This window comes from Humulus lupulus, chromosome 8 (assembly GCF_963169125.1).
Source record: "Humulus lupulus chromosome 8, drHumLupu1.1, whole genome shotgun sequence".
In the NCBI taxonomy this organism is placed as follows: domain Eukaryota; kingdom Viridiplantae; phylum Streptophyta; class Magnoliopsida; order Rosales; family Cannabaceae; genus Humulus; species Humulus lupulus.
The window spans coordinates 91,169,364-91,190,860 of NC_084800.1; the positions used below are offsets into that span (position 1 = coordinate 91,169,364).

The window sequence follows — 21,497 nt, forward strand, 5'->3', positions numbered from 1 at the left end:
GCTAACTGGTCTCCCTTCAGTGTCCCGATGCCACTAGAAGTCGGGAACTTGATGGACAAATGCCTTACAAACGAGACTGCCCCCAGCCCTACTAGGGCGGGTCTCCCGAGCAGCACGTTGTAGGCCGATGGTAGGTCCACTACTACAAACTCCATCATCTTGGTTGTTGAGACTGGGTAGTCTCCCAAGGTCACAGGGAGTTCAATGGACCACATACAAGCAATCCCTTCTCCTGAAAAACCGTACAGCATCGTTGCACAAGCTTTTAGGTTACGAAGCATGAGTCCCATCTTTTCTAAGGTGGCCTTATAGAGAATGTTCACTGGGCTCTCATTATCAATGAGAACTCAGTGAACCCTCTTGTTCGCGAGCTGGAGAGTGATGACCAGTGGGTCGTTGTGAGGAAACTAAACATGGGACACATCATCCTCAGTAAAGGTTATAGGCTGAGATTCAACCTTTTGGTACTTTGGAGCTCTGGGTTCGGGTTCATAAGGGGACCCGTCCCCAGTTTTCAGCTCGTTCACGTATCACTTTTGGGCGTTCCTGCTCATCCTGCGAGGTGAGGCCCGCCCGAGATGGTTATTACATCTTCTCCATCAATCGGAGGGGGTCTCTCTTCTTCCCTAGCTCGGGAATTGTTGTTTTGGGCAGGCAGCAACACAGTTATCCTCTAACTGGTAGAAACCTGATTATTGTTCTGGTTCCTGACATACTGCCTGAAGTATCCTCTCGAGATCAGTCCTTCGATCTCGTCCTTCAGTTACCTGCATTCATCAGTGGTGTGCCCAGTATCTCTGTAAAATCGACAGTCTTTACTGAAGTCTCTCTTGGACTTTTGATTTCTCATGGGGTCTGTTCACCTAAAAGGGACCTGGTTTTCATTAGCTAGGTAAATATTCTCTCGAGACTCGTTGAGCTCGGTGTACACCTTGTACACGGAGAAATACCTTTCCCCTTTCTTCTTCTTTCCCCCTTCTGCCTCGGGGTTACTTCCTTCATTATTCTTTCTTTTGGAAGGGTTTTCTACAGGGGGTTTCGAGGCTGATGGGTTCGCCGAGGATGAGGCAGAGTTTACGTTTGTCGTTGTATTTATGGGCTGAAAGGTCATGTTCAGTGTTGATCTTGCCTCTTCTACATTGACAAACCTCTGAGCTCATCTATTAAACTCGATTATTGACCTTACAGGCTTCCTCTGCATATCTTCCCAGAGGGGACTTCCCGGCATTACCCCAGCTCGGACGGCCAATAAAAGACCGTTGTCGTCTACATCCCGAGCTCGGGCGACTTCCAGATTGAATCTTGTAAGGTAACTCTTCAACGTTTTATTTGGTTGTTGCGGGACATTGGTTAGGGCCGATGCCTCAGGCCTTATCCTGATCATGGCTCTAAACTACTTCTTGAAATCTTTTGACAATTGATCCCAAGAAGTGATTGAATGTCTTTTATACTTTTCGAACCAGTTTTTCGCTGGTCCTGTAAGCGATGCTGGAAATAACATGGATATGAGCTCGTAACCCACATTACTTGCTCTCATTATAGTGTTAAATGTACTTAAATGACTATACGGGTCGGATTTCCCTTCAAAAGGTGGGACATGAGGAATCTGAAACCCTTGAGGAAATGGGGTGTTGGAAATATGGGGAGCGAATGGTTCGAGCTCCTCATCAGAATCTTCATCCCGACTCCAACCTCGCTCATTCTGTAAGAGCCTAAATGCTCTTTCCAATTGATCGATTCTTTCCTGAACGGGGTCCACAGGGGGCCTCGCCTGAAATTGGTTATCATTGATTACAATTCCAGGCTCGCGCCTTCGCAGGGGATCATTGTGCCCATTTAGGCGATCTCTCAGGTCTAGGTTCAAGGGATTACCACCACCCCGATTTTGACTCAGGTGTTCCCGCAAGTCAGGGTGGTTCCCAGTATTTCTACGCCCTCGATCATACATACTGACTGATGTGGTGTCCCCTAAGTCATCGCTGGCGAGGCTCGTCGAATGATTGTTTCGAGATGGATTCCTTTCAGGTTGCCTCATCTCTACAATGCGAGATCAAGACATTTGGCTTCTCGTAGGTTGGGCGCATCTCCGTTCTCTAGCAACCTCTCCATTCCCCTGCTTCCGTCCAGTCTGCCTTTCCCTATCACCCTGAGTCGGTTGTGTGTTCCTTCGAGGTGGTGAGGGATATCTTATTGGCGATGGAGGGAACCGTATGGGTGACGGTGGCTGCCACCCATTTCGAGGTCTGGATGGTCCCGAGTTCGCCTGTGCCGGCTCGGTAACATTCTAAGCGTTACCAGGATTCTGAGTCCGAGCCTCTGCAGGGGCTCAGTTATTCCCAGTTTCAGCTGGTAACTCAGCAGTTGAGTTAACCGGAGCTCCAGCCCGGGTGTTTCTTCGGGGCCTTGAGGGAGCAAGTTGCTCTGCTGGTGGCGGAGGTTGTTCCGTTCTTCTTGTGGCAGCGTTTTTACGAGGTCGCCCCCACGGCCTGCGGGGAGGAACATGAACGTCCGGCGGAGGTGGGGCTTGGACCTTAGGCGGAGGTTGGGGCTGTGCCGCCTGCGCCTCCGCAGCCAATCTAGCCAGCTCCTCGTTACGCTTCTTGGCCTTAGCCAACTTTTTTCTTAACTGTCAGTTTTCGAGTTCCACAATGGGGACATACCGTTCGAGATTATAATACATGTCCTCGTCGTCCCTGGGAGCTGGAGGTCCTCAAGAATCGGAGGACTCACTTCTCTCTTCTAGTTCAGGATTCGTCATTGGCTGCTTCCCAGGGCAGCGTAGATATTTTTCTTCTGGAATATTCTTATCATTTGCAACCATAGCTAATCAGGGATTGTACTGCTTAAGGCTCTCAATGAAAGCACCAAACTGTTGACGTCGTTTTTCGTCAACTTAATAAGTAGAGCAATTAAACAATAGGAACTATAGCGCAGATGAATAATATGGTAGAACAACAAGAATTTTACGTGGTTCAACAGTTAACTCTGCCTAGTCCTCAAGTTTATTTTACTAAGACTTGGAGTTTTCTGGAAATCCTTCAGAGATGAATTCTCCAGAGTTTCTCCCAACATAACAAAAGATCGGTCCTTTACAAATGGTCATGAACTCTCTATTTATAGAGAGTTTTCAAAGTTCATTCCCACATATTTCGGGAAGATACTTCTGCTTATTAAATAAAATAATGATATTAATATTGTAACTCCTACATACAAGGAAACGTCCCCTGAAGACCAGGGGGCGAATAACAGACTTGTTAATATCCCTTTAATGTTGGGATGTTACAACAATAAATATCTTTAAACGTACGGAATGCGTTACATCAGATGACTCATTAAATCTTTCGAGGTCAGCAACCAGCATCATGTCGGTCAAGGTTTATAGATAAGTTACGAGCTAGCCGCCTTATTCCAAGACCAACTCGGAGCAGATAGATACCATCGAGGCTATTACATTTCGAGCTTGTACTCTTTAAGCTCGGGCTACTTGATCTGAAGACACCCGACAACGGATATATCCTGGTGCTACATTCTTCCAATCTTAGAAATAATTTTGAGGTTAAATGTCTTCGAGGTTGCCACCTTGATTCGAGGGTTTAACATCTGGACCACGAACTTGCGTTTTATATATCTCGAGCTCACACTTGACGAGTTCAGCTTAGGTCACAATCTCAGGTCTCTAAATCTGGATGTAACAGTTTGTTAGTTTAATTTTAGCAATTAATTTTTAATTTTATGTTAATATTTTTTAATTAAATCTGATAATTTTTGTTAATTTTTAGAAAACTACTTATACTAATTTTTTCTTATTTAAAATATTTGTTTAAATATTTTTTATTTAAAAACAATTTAATTTATTTTTTTTATTTTAAAATATATTTTTCATTATTTATTTAATTCAATAATTAATAAAATATAAAGCCTTTTGGTCGTATTAAAAAAAAGTTTGACCAAAATATAATACATAATACTCTTTTATTCCATTTTACAAAATACAATATTCAAATTATCATTTAAAAAAAAGTTTGACCAAAATATAATACATGATACTCTTTTATTCTATTTTACAAAATACAATATTCAAATTGTCATCTAACAAATCACTCCACTTTATAATCTTTCGTGAAACATTTGGTTTAGAACATAATTTACCCTTAAAAAATTAATCAATTTATAAAACCCCAATTCATTTTGGTCATATCAGCTCTCTACAAATTTTCAATCAATGGTGTTGTATTGAATTTTTCAATCAATGGTCAATCAAAGAGCCGACCTTTGGTTGTAGGTAACGTGCCACGTGTTGGATTTAATCTTGATGACATGGCACCTCACCAGCCACTAGTTATCTTTACCTACATAACGGTCAAGGGAAAAGTTGAATATTTTCACGTCAATAATCGATAATCCAAACAAAGCCTAGCAGCCCAGTGAAGAGTGACTCAGCCATGGCCACTGCCCACCTCTCCTTCCCACTACGTCTCCCCCACCTATCCGATACCCCGTGTCAGTGCCAACCCACTGGATTGTTCTCCGTTTCTACTCGAAGCCGACTCGGCCTGAGACTTCGAGCTATGGGTAGTGACATGTTGGGAGATTTCGGGGCGAGAGACCCTTTCCCGGCGGAGGTGGAAAGTAGGTTTGGAGAGAAAGTTCTGGGCCAGGGTGACACCGAGCACAAAATCCTTATCCCCAATTTGAATGCTCTCTCTCTCGCTCAGCAACAGTGTGACCCCCATATCTCTCCTCTGCAGCCGCCCATGTCAGAGGATGAGGCTACGAAACTTCTGAAGAAGGTCTATTTTCCAGTTCTTATTTCATATAGTGTAAATATGCTGAATGCCTGTATAATGTTCGATGAAATTACTGACTGGATATAGCTTTGTTAATTTTGAGATTTTGTAAGTATTTAAATTTGTCCCCAAAAAAATAGTGGTTAAATAACCCTTACCTGACCCTTGAAATTCGACTATGGGAAGTATTTTGGCTTTTCTGGTACTGTATAGATGGGAAAGATTCTAGTCACTCACTTTTTGGCTCCGCAATCTCTTAGTATTAATTAATATTCATTTTTAGTAAGATGTAAATTCACTAATGCTTATTTGTGAATTTTGTCTTTGATTCTTGTTTTAGTCTGATTTGTTTATACTCCTTTTGTCTATAGGTTATTGGTTGGAGACTTGTAAAGGAAGAAGGGAATCTCAAACTACAATGCTTGTGGAAGTTAAGAGACTATCAATGTGGTATTGAACTTATCAATAGAATATACAAAGTTGTAGAAAGTACTGGCCATTTTCCAAATCTCCACTTGGAACAACCCAGTCAGATTAGAGCTGTACTATGGACATCTTCCATTGGTAAACACATTCATCAACTTGTCAATTTTGTTCTCTTTAAATATCATTTTATTACTGTACCAGCTCTTCTTCCTTTTTTTGGGACTAAGATATGTCATGGCCAAGTTTTCATGTTTCACATGGTCACTGGTTTTGTCGTTGCAGGAGGATTGAGCATGAATGATTTCATTGTAGCAGCCAAAATAGATGAGATAAAAACTTCAGATCTTGTCCCTAGAAAAAGAGTTTGGGCTTAATTCAAACATCATATCTCATTCACCCAGGGGATGAAAGTAATCTGTAATGTGATTTTTAAAATAAAACCCCCAAAAAGCTACCGTTCTGTTAGTATTCTTGAAAGTAGTATTATTCTTTTGCTATTTCTCCTGGATTCAAGATTTTTCTTGCTCACGTTGTTCAAAATCTAGTGCCACGATATTCTTCTTCCATTAGGTTTGAATATGAAACCACTATCCATTTTACGCATCTGTATGCATTTATATGAGGGATATTGATCTGATTTCATTTTCATTTGAAGGACACGTTGATTTGTATGTTAGTCACAATCTTTTCGTACTTTGGCAACTTGGTTTCCTTTCTTTTTTTTCTTCTATAATTTGTTTCCTCCATTTGTTAAATAAGTTTATGTGAAGCATCTATGTACTTTTATAAAGCATAAAAAATCAGAAATAAGAATTTTTTTTATTAGAAAATATAAAGTGCATTATACTATTTTTTTTTTCAGTTGTAGTCCATATTCTTTATACTTTATAACACTTAGATCTTAAAAATTGATTTGGTAACAGTTAGGTTGCCGACATTTTCAAATTATCGTTTATGTCCCTAAATATTATTTTTATTTCTTTTTTCTTTCAAAATACATAAAAAAAAAATAGTAAATCAATCTAAAAAAAATTGGATCACTTAATTTATAACAATACCAAATATGAAAATAAAAAAAAAATCATGACATTATAAAACATATTTAATAGTTTTATAAATTAAATTAATTTTCCATTAAAAAAAATTCTTACCTAATTTTGTTAATAATAATAACTAAATTATCACAAAATTATTAATATTTATCATGTAAATATTTATTTTTATTTTGTAATTTTTTCTATAATGCAACTTAGAAATAATTACATATATATACATATATATTGCTATCCCTGTTTTTCACCTTTGACATGTATCATAATCCAACGGGTCATGGGTCTTCTTAAGAAGTTTGGGCCCATCCTGAACCCCATGAACAGGGAATGAGGAAACCGTGATAGCCCAAAAACTATCGAGTCCAACAACATTCAATGGGCGTGAGCATAATGAAGGAGTCGAGATTGAGAAGCAGGCCCAACTCATCTCCCCGACCACAACCAACCTACATTTTCCGAGATGCTAATTTAGGTGGCAAAGCAACTATTCACTGGAAACGGACCTTATCAAGAATCCAGGGGAGATCGGGACTACTTGATAAATACTCAGTTTTATGATTAGTTAACTAAATTTAGCCACTAAATAAATTATGTTAAATTTTACCCATTATTATATTGACACTTCCCATAACACCCTTGCTTATACACATATAACTTAGGTATGACCGAAATGTATAAGTGGTAGATTCAAATAAATATTGGGTATAAAATTAATTTTTTTAAAAAGTAGCTAAAAATTAAATGACATATCTAAAACTGGACACTCCATGTAATTTATACGGGAAGATCTCCACCACCACGATGTCCACCTTGGAAAACGAACTAGGACTTCAGTAAATGAACCAGGACATTAGTAAACGAACCTGGATTATACGTCTAGATAGGGCAAGTCTAGTTTTCCCTGATGCTAACCTGTCCCCACGAAATCCGGCAGTTGGACTCCTCAACTAACCTGCGAAAGAGGGTACGCACGAAACGTACACTGTTCTTGGGAAACAGTACTGCCACTACTCTGATAGATTCTGTCCCTAGGATCCCTTTAATAGCCCACGCGGACCAGTCCGTGCTAACGTATAATGGGCAGCTATAAGGCTTGGCCACGCCTAAGCCAGCCCAATGGGCCCAGATTAATAATATATAATAATGTTACATTCTTTATATTATGGCTCCGTTAGCGAGCAAACTGTAATTACATCCCTATTTGGCCCGGATTAGTCCGACCCAAATTACTTTACTGCCTATAAATAGGACCAGTTGTGCACTGTAGCGGGGATCCCAGAATTTCTCTTGTAAGCAAAAAACTCTGCTGAACTTGTAGAAAAACTCCATTGTCAAAACTCTCTAAAGCCTAATACTAGTGACTCGTGGACTTAGGCTCATTAAAAACTGTGATTGTTCATCTCTAATCCTTTTTTTTCAGCTCTTATTTCATAATATATTTCTAATTTTTGAAAAACTCGGTAAACATATATATACATAAATAACTTTATATGCACTATTAAGATGCATTATTTGAAGATAAAAATGTATGAAATAAACATAATCAAAATTGATAATATCAAGATAATCAAAATGATATAGTTATTATGGTACCACTAAAGGATAGAATAAGGCGTGTGGTGCTTCTCTCTCCCTCTCCATGGGTCGACGGAAAAAAGAGGCTCCGAAGCCAGCAAAAGTGGCCGATGCTACAGATTGTCTACAGACACTGCCAGATCTCCCTTCAAATCAAGATCATTTTGTGATGGAGAACATCGATGAGGAATACCATGAACCGTGTGAGGTGTTGGAAGCTGAACCGTTTGTTGAGCCAGCTATGCCAATGGATTCGGAGGGCAACGCTGGTCCGACTATTTGGGCTGAGGAAATGGAGACAACAGATTACCAGAATTCAACAAAGGATGTGTGGAGCAAATTTAAAGCCAATCAGGTGAAAACCCCATCTACTAGTCTGGATTTCATTGAGCCTATGAAGGTTGGAGACCAACGAATAGCTAAATTGGACATTGACGAAGTTGAGGTAGAAGCCTCGTTTTGGAGAACGTCAATTGTTTGTGTAGTACTGGGTGCTAATCCCCCATTTCGGGTTTTTGAATGATTTGTGAAGCGAATTTGGGGTAATTTAGGCATTGACAGAATAGTCAGAATGAACTCTGGGTTCACCTTGGTTAGTTTTCGTGATGTTGCAACCAGGGATCTAGTCCTGGAAACTGGTGTGATCCATTTTGACAAAAAGCCAGTAGTCCTTCGGCCCTGGACTCCTGATATGGACACAATACATATGGTAAAGTCGGTACCGGTTTGGATTCGTCTAAACGGATTGGGGCTACAATATTGGGGCCGTAAGAGTCTCAGTGCTCTCGTTAGCACTATCGGCAAGCCAATCATGATAGATCAAGTTACTCGTGATCGGTCGATGGTCAAGTTTGCTAGAATTCTAGTTGACATGGTAATTTCTGAAAATCCTCCTAAGTCTATTTCGTTTGTTAATGAAAGAGACCAGCTAGTTGAACAATGGGTGGAATACGAATGGCTCCCTTCCAAATGCCAAGCTTGTGACTGTTTGGGACACACTATTGTGAACTGTGCGAAGGACAAGGGGTTCGTGTGGGTTAAAAAATCTAATCAAGTTGCTAAGAATTCTGAGCAGTGTGCAGGGAAAACCAGTTCTGAACCTAGCTTGGTTCATGTAGATACTGCTAGAGCCCAGGAATCTCTTCTTTCGAGTAGACCTGATGCAGATACTGTGATCAAACCCTCTGTTTCCACTGCTGGTCCAGTTTCTAAGACAGTTCCAGTTAGTAAAACAGGGGTGGCTAAGGGAAATGAAGCAGGGGGTGAGTGGATAACACCAAGAAGGAGAGGAAATAAGGCAAATACTTACCAGCCTTCTCAAGCTTTAAGTAGAAATGGATATGATGTGCTTCAAGAGCCAGGAGAAGGGAATTTGGCTACTAACTCTCTTGCTGGTCAATATGGAGAAGTGCAACATCCTTAGTTGGAATGTTCGGGGTATGAATAAAGGAAATAAACAGCGAGATATTCGCGATTTATGTCATTTGAATAATATTGGGTTTGGGGCGCTCTTTGAGACTAAAGTTCGCCATGAGAAAACAGCAGGAATAATAGGTAACAGTTTTCCCAACTGGGACTATTATTCGAGTAATATGATCTCGTTCCGAATTTTATTAATTTGGCAATCGAAGTTTGTGCAAGTTCAAATTATTGAGGCGATTTATCAAGACAGGAATGGAGGTCGTCCCATAACTGTTAAGGAGCTTGTTGATGCTCAAAACTGGCTTTCCTTAGGCCAAGTTGATGAACTTCGTTGTGCTGGCTCCTCTTACACTTGGTCGAATAAACAGGAATTTGGTGACAGAATCTACTCTAAATTGGACAGGGTCTTCATTAATGAGAAATGGTTGGATTTCTTCCCTAACACTGAAGGAATTTTCAAATGGGACATTCATTCGGATCATAGCTACTGTGTGATCAAAAATCACGTTATTGGCAAAGTTGGTATCAAGCCTTTCAGATTTTTTGATTGTTAGATGCTCCATAATAATTTCAAATCAGTGGTTCTTGACAGTTGGAACAAATATAGCTCTAAATTTGGTCTTGCTGGTATTGTCCTCAAGCTCCTTAGAGTCAAGCATGTTCTAAAGAAGTTCAGCAGATCGGAAGTGGGAGATATTGTGCACTGTTATCAGATAGCTAAGGAAAATCTAAATATGACTCAGGGTGCTTTAGCTAATGATCCCGACAACACTGTGCTTCAGTTAGCTGAACAGGCCAATTTGCAAGAGTTCGTTTTAGCCAGGAAGAGATATGCAAGTCTCCTCCATCAAACTAGCAAGATTACCTGGTTGCAATTTAATGATGAAAATTCTCATTATTTCCATGCAATCATGAAGAAGAGAAGAGCTGAGAATAGAATTACTTCTTATATGGCCAATGAGGAGGTGATAGATGATTATGATAAGGTGATAGATCATTATTTCAGTCATTTCAGGAACTTCATGGGGAAGAAGAGTTCGGCTAATAGGCAGATTGATCTCAAAAGTTTGAGTTTTGGTGAAAAACTTACTGTTCAACAACAAGTTAACTTGATCAGGCCTTTCAAAAAGAAAGATGTTCAAGAGGCTTTATTTGGCATCCACTCAACTAAGAGCCCTGGTCCGGATGGGTTTGGTGCTGGGTTTTTCAAAGGCTTGTGGAAAGAGATAGGTAATGACATCAGTATGGCAATTTTACAATTTTTTCATGATGGTTTTCTTCCTACTGATCTAAATGAGACTGTCATATCTCTTATTCCGAAGACTGATTCTCCTAAAACAACTACTGATTATAGACTTATTGCTTGTTGCAATACGCTCTATAAATGCATATCCAAGATGCTTTGCTCTCGTTTGTCTGAAGTTATTCCTGTTTTGATTCATGGTAATCAAGGGGCTTTTATAAAGAACCGCCTCTTGGCTCATAATATCCTCATTTTTCAAGACCTTCTCAAGGGCTACTCGAGGAAGAATATCTCAGCTCGTTGTATCATGAAGATTGACCTCAGTAAAGCGTATGATACAGTAGATTGGCAGTTTGTGGCTGACTTGCTAAAGGGTCTTTGTTTCCCCTCTAGGTTCATTCATTGGGTGCTGGTTTGCTTAAAGGGGAATTCTTATTCTTTGATGCTCAATGGTCGGCTTCATGGCTCTTTTCGAGGGGAAAAGGGTCTGAGACAAGGAGACCCTATATCTCCTCTGTTGTTTGTCCTGATTATGGAGTACCTAACCAGGCTCTTACTTCAGACTTCTAAACAAAAAGGGTTTGGTTTTCATCCTCTATGCAAGCATGTTAATCTTGTCAATCTCTGTTTTGTAGATGATCTAATTATCTTTTGCAAGGGAAATGTGAACTCTATGAGACTTACTCAGTCTGGTATTGCTAGTTTTTGTGCAACTACAGGTCTCTCAATTAATAATACCAAATCGCACATATACTTTGGAGGTATCAATGCCGACTGTAAAGCTCAGTTATTGGAGATCTCTCGAATGCAAGAAGGCTCATTTCCGCTTAAGTATCTTGGAATACATCTAAGACCTACTAAATGGAGAGCTGCTGACTGTGGGGAAATTATTGGGAAAATTCAACGGAATCTTCATTCTTGGACTAGTAGGAACCTTTCCTTTGCGGGCCGAGCTCAACTTATACATTCTGTCCTTCTTGGAATAAGAAATTATTGGATGAATATCTTTATTCTTCCTCAGAAAGTAGTGGCTGCCATTGATAAATGTTGCAGAGACTTCCTGTGGGGGACCAAAGGGAATCGCAGCAAGCTTCACCTTACTTCTTGGGAGCAAGTCTGTCTTCCCAAAAAGTATGGAGGAGTTGGTTTCTGTGAGGGCAGGAAATGGAATATTGCTATGATGGCTAAGTACATTTGGGCAATTTCTAGTAAGAAAGATTGTCTTTGGGTCAAATGGATAGATGCTATCTATCTTAAAGGAAATTGCTTCTGGTCTGTGCCGTTAATTCATGATACTAGTTGGTATTTTCGAAAATTACTGAAGTTGAGGAATGCTGTTGATTATTATGCTGTTAACTCTTCGGTATTAAGAGGCAAGTTAAAAGCTAAATTCTTTTATCTGTCTCTTACAGCAGCTTCAGAGGTGCCGTATGCCTCTGCTGTTTGGCATCATCTTTGTGTCCCGAAACATAGATTCATTTCTTGGCAAATGATAAATGATCATCTTCTTACTCGTGATAATCTAGGAAAAATCTTGGAGCTTCCTTCATATCTTTGCCCGGTTTGTGAGTGTTTCAATGAGTCCCACCAGCACCTTTTCTTTGACTGCTCCTTCACTAAGAACCTTCAGCAAGCAGTCAGTTCTTGGTCTGGTTTCCAAGGTTGGCCTCTTACCATGATAGCCTGGAAGAGTTGGTGCTCTCATGTTGGTTCTGATCTGCAGCAGCTGGTTTGGAATGCTATTATTGCAGCAGTGATCTACTCGGTCTGGTGTAACAGGAATAGATGTCTGTTTGATCTGTGTTGTAGCTCAGTGTTGGTAGTTAGCTCCTCTATTAAAGCTGCTATCAAAGCTAGAGTTAAGACTATTACTTGTACCAAGGCTAAGAAAAAAGACAGAGATGTTATTAGCCTTATAAATTCTCTGTGGTTCTTGCTTCTTGTTGTGTGTTGTAGCTGATTGCTACTGTTAGTCTTGTATTTGGTTTGTGCTAGTTGAATATAAAGTCTTTCTTTTCCTAAAAAAAAAATGATATAGTTATTAATATTAATTATAAAACATTAATGTTGTTAAGAATAATTTTTTAAATGAAACATTAATTTAATTTATAAAAATATAAAATATTTTTAAAAATACCATGAAAATATTTTTTTTTCTCATGTCATGTTTGTTATTGTCATAAATTAAGTGTCCAAATATTTCAAGAATGGTTCAACATTTATTTTGTATTTTTTATCTATTTTAAAAGATAAAAGAAATAAAAATAGCATTTAGGGACCTAAATGATACAGTTTAAAAAGATTTTGGGGACTAGACTGGTACAAAATTAACTTTTGAGACCTAAGTGTAAAGAATAGAGACTGCAACAGAAAAATAAACTCTTTTTTCCAGGTATTATACTATTTTGGGTGTTTGGTTTAAGTTATATTAAAATATGAATCATATGTGTTTTATCAAATAATTAAAAATGTTCGTTCTGAACTCGAATTTGATTAATAATTATTTTAATGTGATAAAAAATTGAATTAAATTTATTAGTTTTTAAAATAGATGTTAATAGATTTTTAAATAAAAACTTGAGGAAAATTGTCTCATCTACGGTTTTTTTTTATATATTTTTTCATTTTTACATTTATTTTTTTTCTATTTCATTTTTATAGACTTTTTGTCAAATATACAATTTATATGTTATATTTAATTCATTTTTACGGTTTCCTCTTCCCCTCTAAGTATACAGTTTTTTTTTTTTCTAATGGAATTATTGAGTTTTTTTTTGGGTCGTACTGTCTTCCACGTTCATCATAGGTATTTGCCATAAATGTGCCTCAGATTTTGGATGATCATAGATGTATTTTTTTCTTTTTCAAACTCTCTCTTTATGAATATGTCAAGGGCTCCTTAATTTCGTGACATAATTATCCTTTAGCTTTAGCTGTAATAGAAAATGATTTGGTTTAAACAAAAAGTTATCATGATATTTTTTCTTCATAATAATGAATAGAATCTTATAAGAGAAATGCAACTTCCGAAGAATGTATAATTTCTTATGAAGAAAAGTTATCATATAGTTATATTAGTATGCACTTGTATGACTTGTCTCCCACTTTGTGTTAGCTTATCTACTTTTTGTACATAACTAGAGAGAGGAGCGAACAAAAAGAAGGGATTTAGAGAAGAGCTAAGAATTTTAGATAAAAGTGGAAAGAAAAAGTATGAATAGTTTGTGTTTTACAATTAAATCTTCTCTAAATATTTCTAAGTAAAAAAAAAAAAAAGTCTTAAAGCAATCCTATATAACAACTCTTCAAATTCTAGAGCAACCATATATAGTAACTCATAAAACAACCATATACAACAATTTGTTAAGAAACTCATAATCTTTATAAACAACATATAAAGCACCCTTTAAAACTACATATAATCAACTTAAAGCAACACTTGAAATTCCTTAACCAACGGATAAAACAACATTATAAACAATCCATAAAGCAATCCTTAAAACTCTAAAGCAACCCTTAAAATCCTAAAACAACTCCATGTAGCAACCCATAAAGAAACATATTAAACAATTCTTGAAACTCTAAAGCAACCATGCACAACAATTTGTTAAGCAATCTATAATTCTTATAAGCAACATATAAAATAATTGTTAAAACTACTTAAGCAACCCGTAAATCAACTTAATAAACAACCCATAAAGTAATTTGTTAAGAAATTCTTGAAACTCCTAAGCAACCCTTAAAACTCTAAAGCAACCTTATATAGCAACTTATAAATTCTAAAGCAACCCTATATAGCAACCCATAAAACAACTTGTTAAACAAACCTTGAAACTCTAAATCAATCATATACAACAACTTGTTAAGCAACTCATAATCTTTATAAATAACATATAAAGCAACTCTTAAGCTATATAATCAACCCTTAAAGTAACACTTGAAACTCCTTAAGCAATCCATATAGCAACTTGATAAACAATCTATAAAGAAATCCTTAAAACTCTAAAGCAATTCTTAAAACTCTAAAGCGACCATGTACATCAATTTGTTAAAGCAATCCATAATCCTTATAAGCAACATATAAAGCAATCCTTAAAAATACTTAAGCAATCAATAAATAAACTTAATAAACATCACATAAAGTAACTTGTTAAGAAGCTCTTGAAACTCCTAAGCAACCCATAAAGCAATATGTAAAACAACATTTAAAACTCTAAAACAACTTATTAAGCAAACCTTGAAACTCTAAAGCAACACTTGAAACTAAGTAAGCAATCCATCAAGCAACTTGAAAAACAATCCTTAAAGAAATTCTTAAAACTCCAAAGAAACCCTTAAAATCCTAAAACAACCCTATGTAGCAACCCATAAAACAATATGTTAGGAAATTCTTGAAACTCTAAAACAAGCATGTACATTAATTTGTTAAGCAATCCATAATCCTTATATAATCAACATATAAAGCAACCCTTAAAATTACTTAAACAACTCTAAAACTACCCTTGAAAATCATTAAGCAAACTATAAAACAACTTAATAAACAACTCATAAAGTAACTTGTTAAGGAACTCTTGACACTCCTAAGTAAGCAACTCATAAAGCAACATATTGAGCAACCCTTGAAACTTTAAAGCAACACTATAAATCAACATATAAAGTAACATTGAAACTCCTAAGCAACCCATTAAGAAACACTTAAAACTCTACGTAACCCTATATAACAATATATGAAGTAACCTGAAATTCCGTTTTTTTATGATTACCAACTTAATTATTTAAATTAAATAATTAATTGTTAAACTGTTACAGAAATGTTTAAACAGATACCAAAACTGTTTGAACAGAAACCATATATGTTTAAACAGTTTGTGACCAGAAGATAAAAACGAACATAAAGTAAAGAACACACGAATTTTTACGTGGTATCAGCAATCTTTGCAGATTGCTACTAGTCCACGAGGCCACGCTCAGAGAATGAAATTTATTAGAAGAATATCTAAATGATTACAAAACCAAATTGACTTATACAAATAAAGACTCCCTCTTGAATTTGTCGCAACTATTGTAATCTAAACTTCTAATCAAATTTCTGAAGTGCTAAGATCTTGAACTCCCTTCAAATCATAACACTTGCACTTTTCCTCCCGAAAAGTGACTCACGAACAAGACTTCTCCCGAAGTTTGATGACCAATGTCCAAGTGTGTTCAACCTGCACAATTAACACAAAGGAAAACAATACAGAAGTACACTGCAATAAACCACTAAGAACTTGCTGGACTCAAGTTCTTCACATAATAAAAAGTCTCTCTGAAACTTGAAAAATATTTGGAAAATAATACCCAAGAGAGATGATCAAAAACCAACGTCCTAAGGATGATTATATACATTTTATAGTCCCTTTAGGTCGTGGAAAACAAATCAGAAATCAAACAGCCAATAAATGGAAAATCTTCCAAAACAGGAAAGTCAGAATCTGTTCAAACAGACTGGCAATCCGTTCAAACAGATTCATTGAACCTGGACAGTTTTTCAACCCAGTTTCCTTAAATAAATAAGGAAACAATATATCATTTATGATTGCAAGCTGTACACGATTTCTGGGCAACCAAATCAGATAAATAAAATAAATACTAAAAATTTCCAATTCAAGAAAAAGATAATCTTTTATAGGAAAATATATATATTTATTTTATTAACACATAAATAAAAATCTGAATATAGAAAGACATATTTCACCAAAACAAGAAACTACCCATTTTCGAAATTCACCACAAAATATTACAAAAGAGGAAACTACTAATTTCGAAAATACCCTTTTTAATTAATTTTGTCTTTATTATCAAAAATGCCAATAAAATATTTTACAATCTCCCCCTTTGGCAATTTGATAGACAAAATTAATTCAGAAAACCTGCAACACAAATGTTAGTGATAAGTAAAGAGAAGGAACTCCCCCTGCAAACATGCATGAACTTATAACAAACATGTAAATAAACTAGACTTAACTCCCCCTCAAAATAAGAAGGTCCAGAGTTAAACAAACAAACAATCAAACAGGTTTTGGAAATCTACTCTCCCCCTTTGTGTCTTTCAAAGTAGCCAAAGAACCATAAAACTAAAATAAGAGTAGCAATGTTTAATGGACAAAAACGAAAATAAAACTAAACAATTGGAGCTTTGGACAGAGATTGAACAGCCTCCAACACAGAACGTTGCAGTCCTTCAATTGACATCACTCGAGCAATCAAAGAATCAACAGAGGCTCGAACAGCAACTATTTCTGTTGCAACAAGTCCGGAATCTGTGGCAACATAGGAGGAGGCATGAGGGATGTCATCTGAGGCGATCTTCAAAGATTGGGGCTTGACTTTCTTGGAGGAAGGAGCAACAGTGGCTTCAGTAGGAGGGGCAGAGGCCTTGTAGGAAGCGGCAGTAGTGGGTGCCACCAAGTCTTCTTGATCTCGTTGGAGATCTTTTTTCTGCATACTTAACACTTTATAAATAACATGAGGGAAAGGAAGATTCAAGTTTTTCCTGCTACCTTTGCGAAACCCAATGATTTGATCATGAATAACCAAAGCCAAATTTATACCAAGACCGGTCCCCACTTTGTACAAAAAAGAGGCCATATCAAAAGAAATAGTGGCGGTGTGAGAAGTGGGCTTCCAATTTGTTGTGGCAAACTTATGAAGAACAACATAAGTGTAGATGAGATTGGAGACTGAGATGACTGTATTAGATGGCCATACCATTTTTTGACCAACCAACTCAGTGATAACCATGTCCTTGTCAAGAGAAGCACCATCAACATCATCCTCGACATCGAGGGGAAGATGCAAAGCAAGAGCAATGTCTTGAGGAGAAAAAGAGAACCAATGGCCCCTAACAAACACTTTATTATACAGAGGAGATGAAGGTTCAATAATTTCATTAGTAAGATTGGCATAGAATTCCTTGACTATTCTATCCACAAAACTAGAAAATTTAACCAAAGAACCTGTCCATTGTCGATGTTGAAGCATTGTTAGCACACCAAAAGGACGATGATCACTCAAGACATAATTTCTTTCAATGATAAATTTTCGTTGAGCATATAGAACCATATCACGTGCATTATCACTATAGCAAAAAATGGAAGAATAAGGTTTGAAATTTACACCTGAATGTTTTGGTGAAGGTGTAGAACCAGAAATAGGTTTCTTCCCTTTAGCTTTGGATGGCAAAGGAGATGCAATGTGGTCTGAGTCAGATTCGGCTTCTTGTTCAGAGGGGATAATGTCTTCTTTTTCTGGCTCATCAGACTCAGCCTCTGATTCGGCAATGTCAAGAACCGTGTCATCAGACAATGCGGTATCATGAGTTGCTTCAGATTCGGACTTATCTTCCTCAGGATCAGATTCGGAGGAGGACAGTGAAGGGGGATGAGCCTTCAATTTTTTCTTGGCAGCAGACAAGGGAGAAAGAGACGCGTCCAACCCCAATTTCCTTTTGGGAGTCACAGAATTTTTCTTGGACTGACTTGGCTTCAAGGGAAATTTGAGCAACCCAGCAGCAGCAGCTTTGGAAAAGGAGGAAATAGATTTTGATTTTGCCCTAGCCTCCAAAGACGAATCACACGGAAGAGGAGAAAGGTCCTTGGCTCGAGAGGGCACCACCACTTCAGATGGTGGTGCAACAATGTCAGCAGAGATATCTGGAAACACCATAGGATGTTCATGAGAGAGCGAAAACACCTTCTTGCGAGCCTTGGATTTGCAGGACTTTCCAACAGATGTGGGAGCTGTTGGAACAGAAAGAGGCGTCGTTGACATAGACGGAGGAGGCGAAGGAGATGGCACCTTTCGGGATTGAGAAATAGAGATCTTCTTGGAGGAGGCACCACGAGTTCTCACCATTTTTTCTCTGAAAAACAGAAAGCACTTACAAGAGAATGAGAGAAAAAATTAGAAGGAGAAGAGATAACTGAATGAAATCGTGGGTGAGAGGAAATAGGGTAATGACATGCCTTTTTAAATATATTACTTACCCAAAATGAATACCCACGGCAAAAAAGAGGTTTCCCTTTTTTATTAAAAAAATGTTTTAATTTAAACAAGAAAAGGAAACAATCTTGAAGACACACGATCTTCATACAACTTACCCTTTTTTTTTTTTTAAATTTCAGTTTATTCATAAAATCCCAAACCAAAAAAGGTAACCAAAAAAAAATACCCCACACGATCTCCTTATTGACTTTTTCTTTTTTTTAAAAATATCCTAAATAAAGTACAAGACAATAAAAATACAAATCATGATATTCCAAAATGAGAAAGAAGACAAAAATAAATTCCTTGGAGACAAAGAATATATTAAATCACACAATTAAATGCATAATTTCTCATAATCACCACAATGATTCGGTCCACCATGTATTTCCTTGATTATAATTTTTTTTTAATTTTATATATATATGCACAAAAATAAAAAAAACTCAACCCAAAAAAAAAAATGCTTTGATCAAAGAGAGTCAACCTGATAAGAATAAAATCAAGCAAATGAAAATAAGTGTTAGTGTAAACCAAAGATAAGAACACTTGTGAAAATGAAAAATTAGAAAGAATATTCGAGAGAAATAAAGCACAATTCAGTCACAAGCACATATTCTTAAGTGAATCAATCAACATGTATGAGTCTTACACACATTTTTTTTTTTTTAAACTGTGTACACTTTTTATGACATTGTTTCAAGCATAAGTGTGTGGCAGTGTATGCAAGGGAACATTGCCCAATGACAAATAAGTCTTTTTCGAAATTAAAATAATTGTAACCCATGATGACGCTGTCACACTACACCAGTGGTAGCCCTTTTCTATGGTAGCGTATCCTCGTCATAACTTCGAATTACAAAGTTCCAACTTACTCAAAAGACGGCTTTCACACATTGATGCAGGTAGCTCTATTCTTGCACAGGAGCTTGAAACAATGCTACACAAAAGGAAGCTCAAACATTAAACATTGATTAATTTACTCGATTATGCCTAGGAGGAATTGATTAATTTTCTCTCAAGAATATACAACCAAAGATTCATAAACACAAGACAGATTATCCAGCTTGACACACAACAAAATTTTCAAATTGATTGACAATTTTCTTAACCAAAAATAACACACATTAGATCAAGCGGACAACATAACAAGAGAATTTAAAGAGAACAAACCCCCAAAGATTTTCGGAGGAAATCAAAGCGAACCGAATCAAGAGCTTTAGTGAAAATATCAGCAATTTGTTTATGTGTTTCAATATATTCTAAGACAAGAACTTTATTTTCAACTAATTCTCTTATGAAATGATGACGAATATCAATATGTTTAGTACGAGAATGTTGCACAGGATTTTTTGAAATATTGATTGCACTTGTATTATCACAAAAAATAGTTAAAATGTCAAGATCAAACCCATAATCCATCATCATTTGCTTCATCCACAAAAGTTGTGTACAACAACTTCCTGCTGCAATGTATTCAGCCTCAGCTGTTGAGAGAGAAATAGAATTCTGTTTCTTGCTGTGCCAAGAAACAAGATTATTTCCCAAGAAGAAACATCCTCCACTAGTGCTTTTTCTGTCATCAGTGTTACCTGCCCAATCAGCATCACTAAAACACACTAGATTAGGGTTAGTTTCTTTTGAATACCAAATACCATAATCAGCAGTCCCATGAACATATCGAATGATTCTTTTGATAGCTGCAACATGAGACTCCATGGGATTTCCTTGGTACCTGGCACACACACTAACACTATAACTCAAATCAGTTCGACTAGCAGTGAGATAAAGAAGACTACTGTAGAGTCCAAGAACTTTACTTAGCTAAGATAGATAGTAGTATGATAGTATTTATAGCATTATCTTTGTTACTATGGATTTTTGGTTCAGACCGGGAATTTTTTGGACACTCATAGTAGTACTTATAGATTTTCTAAGTTTAATCTATAGTTTAAGAATATTAAGTTAACCTAAGGTTTGATTAATGTGACTGATATTAAGGATTATATATTTTATACTATAAGGTTTAGATATCAACCAATAGGATTTTAAGCACATGTTATGAATGGTGATTAAGGATTAAAGATTTTTGAGGATTAAATATAATAAGGAGTAAAGTTTGAATGTTATAGGGTCAGTCAGCAGCTTTTAGTACGTTGAGGGCTTAGTCAAGGCTGTTTACTCCATTCATACTTAGCTAAAAATGTGTAATTTCGTGTTTAAATATTCAGCGTGTGCTGATATATCGCAGCTATAGGGGGCGATATATCGCAGCACGTAGATACGGAAAACACGAGGCGATGCACGGTCGCCTCGGGCATACTGGCCCAGGCGATATATTGCCTACAGGGGGCGATATATCGCCTCCTTCAGCATGGATTCAAACTCTTTTGAATTCATTTCCTTTCAGCCATTCAAACTCCTTCAACAGTCCAGCATCTTTTGAACGAGTCTTCAGCCTCTGCTGAACGATTATTCAAATGATTTTCACCTTAAAAAGCCATTATTGTTATTCAAGTAAAATCAAGATATTTTCATTCCCAAACTCTATAAATAGGACCTAGTACCTAGCCATTATTCACCATTTGCTCTAAGTTCAGAGGCTGCTAGTGTTAAGTGAGTGTGAGAGTGTAAACACTTGGTTTGGGGAAAAACTATAAGCTTAAACATCATAAGCTTATCAAACACTTTGGGAAGTGAGTGCTATAGTATTTCGGTGGATGTTAGATTGATCTTGCAATCTTTGAGGTAAACCCAAAACTCTAGTTCCTTTCTGTATTTTATGTTATTTCCTTTCTCAAAACCTTCTACTCAGTCCCCTAACCTTATTCTTATTTTGGTTAGGGAATCCAAGTTCTTAAGCACTTAAGTTGTGGTAAGCATATTTTCTTTTAATGGTTTAGTCTTCCTATTCTCTTTCATTTCATCTCCTTTCTTTAAGACTCACTCTTGTTCATTATGGTTTTA

At 36.9% G+C, this 21,497-nt stretch overlaps 2 protein-coding genes across 2 annotated transcripts; one reads left to right on the forward strand and one right to left on the reverse strand.

Annotated features, from left to right (window-relative positions):
* The first annotated feature begins 4,381 nt into the window (after nt 1–4,381).
* On the forward strand, nt 4,382–5,915 carry LOC133798094 (probable pterin-4-alpha-carbinolamine dehydratase, chloroplastic). The gene is made up of 3 exons (XM_062236282.1): nt 4,382–4,790; nt 5,159–5,351; nt 5,496–5,915. The coding sequence occupies exons 1-3, from the start codon at nt 4,443–4,445 to the stop codon at nt 5,585–5,587; spliced, it is 633 nt and encodes a 210-aa protein (XP_062092266.1). The 5' UTR covers nt 4,382–4,442; the 3' UTR covers nt 5,588–5,915.
* Nucleotides 5,916–16,667: 10,752 nt separating this feature from the next.
* LOC133795807 (uncharacterized) lies at nt 16,668–18,401 on the reverse strand. Its single transcript, XM_062233265.1, has one exon. It carries the CDS (start codon nt 18,399–18,401, stop codon nt 16,668–16,670), a length of 1,734 nt encoding a protein of 577 aa, XP_062089249.1.
* Between the last annotated feature and the right edge of the window lie 3,096 nt (nt 18,402–21,497).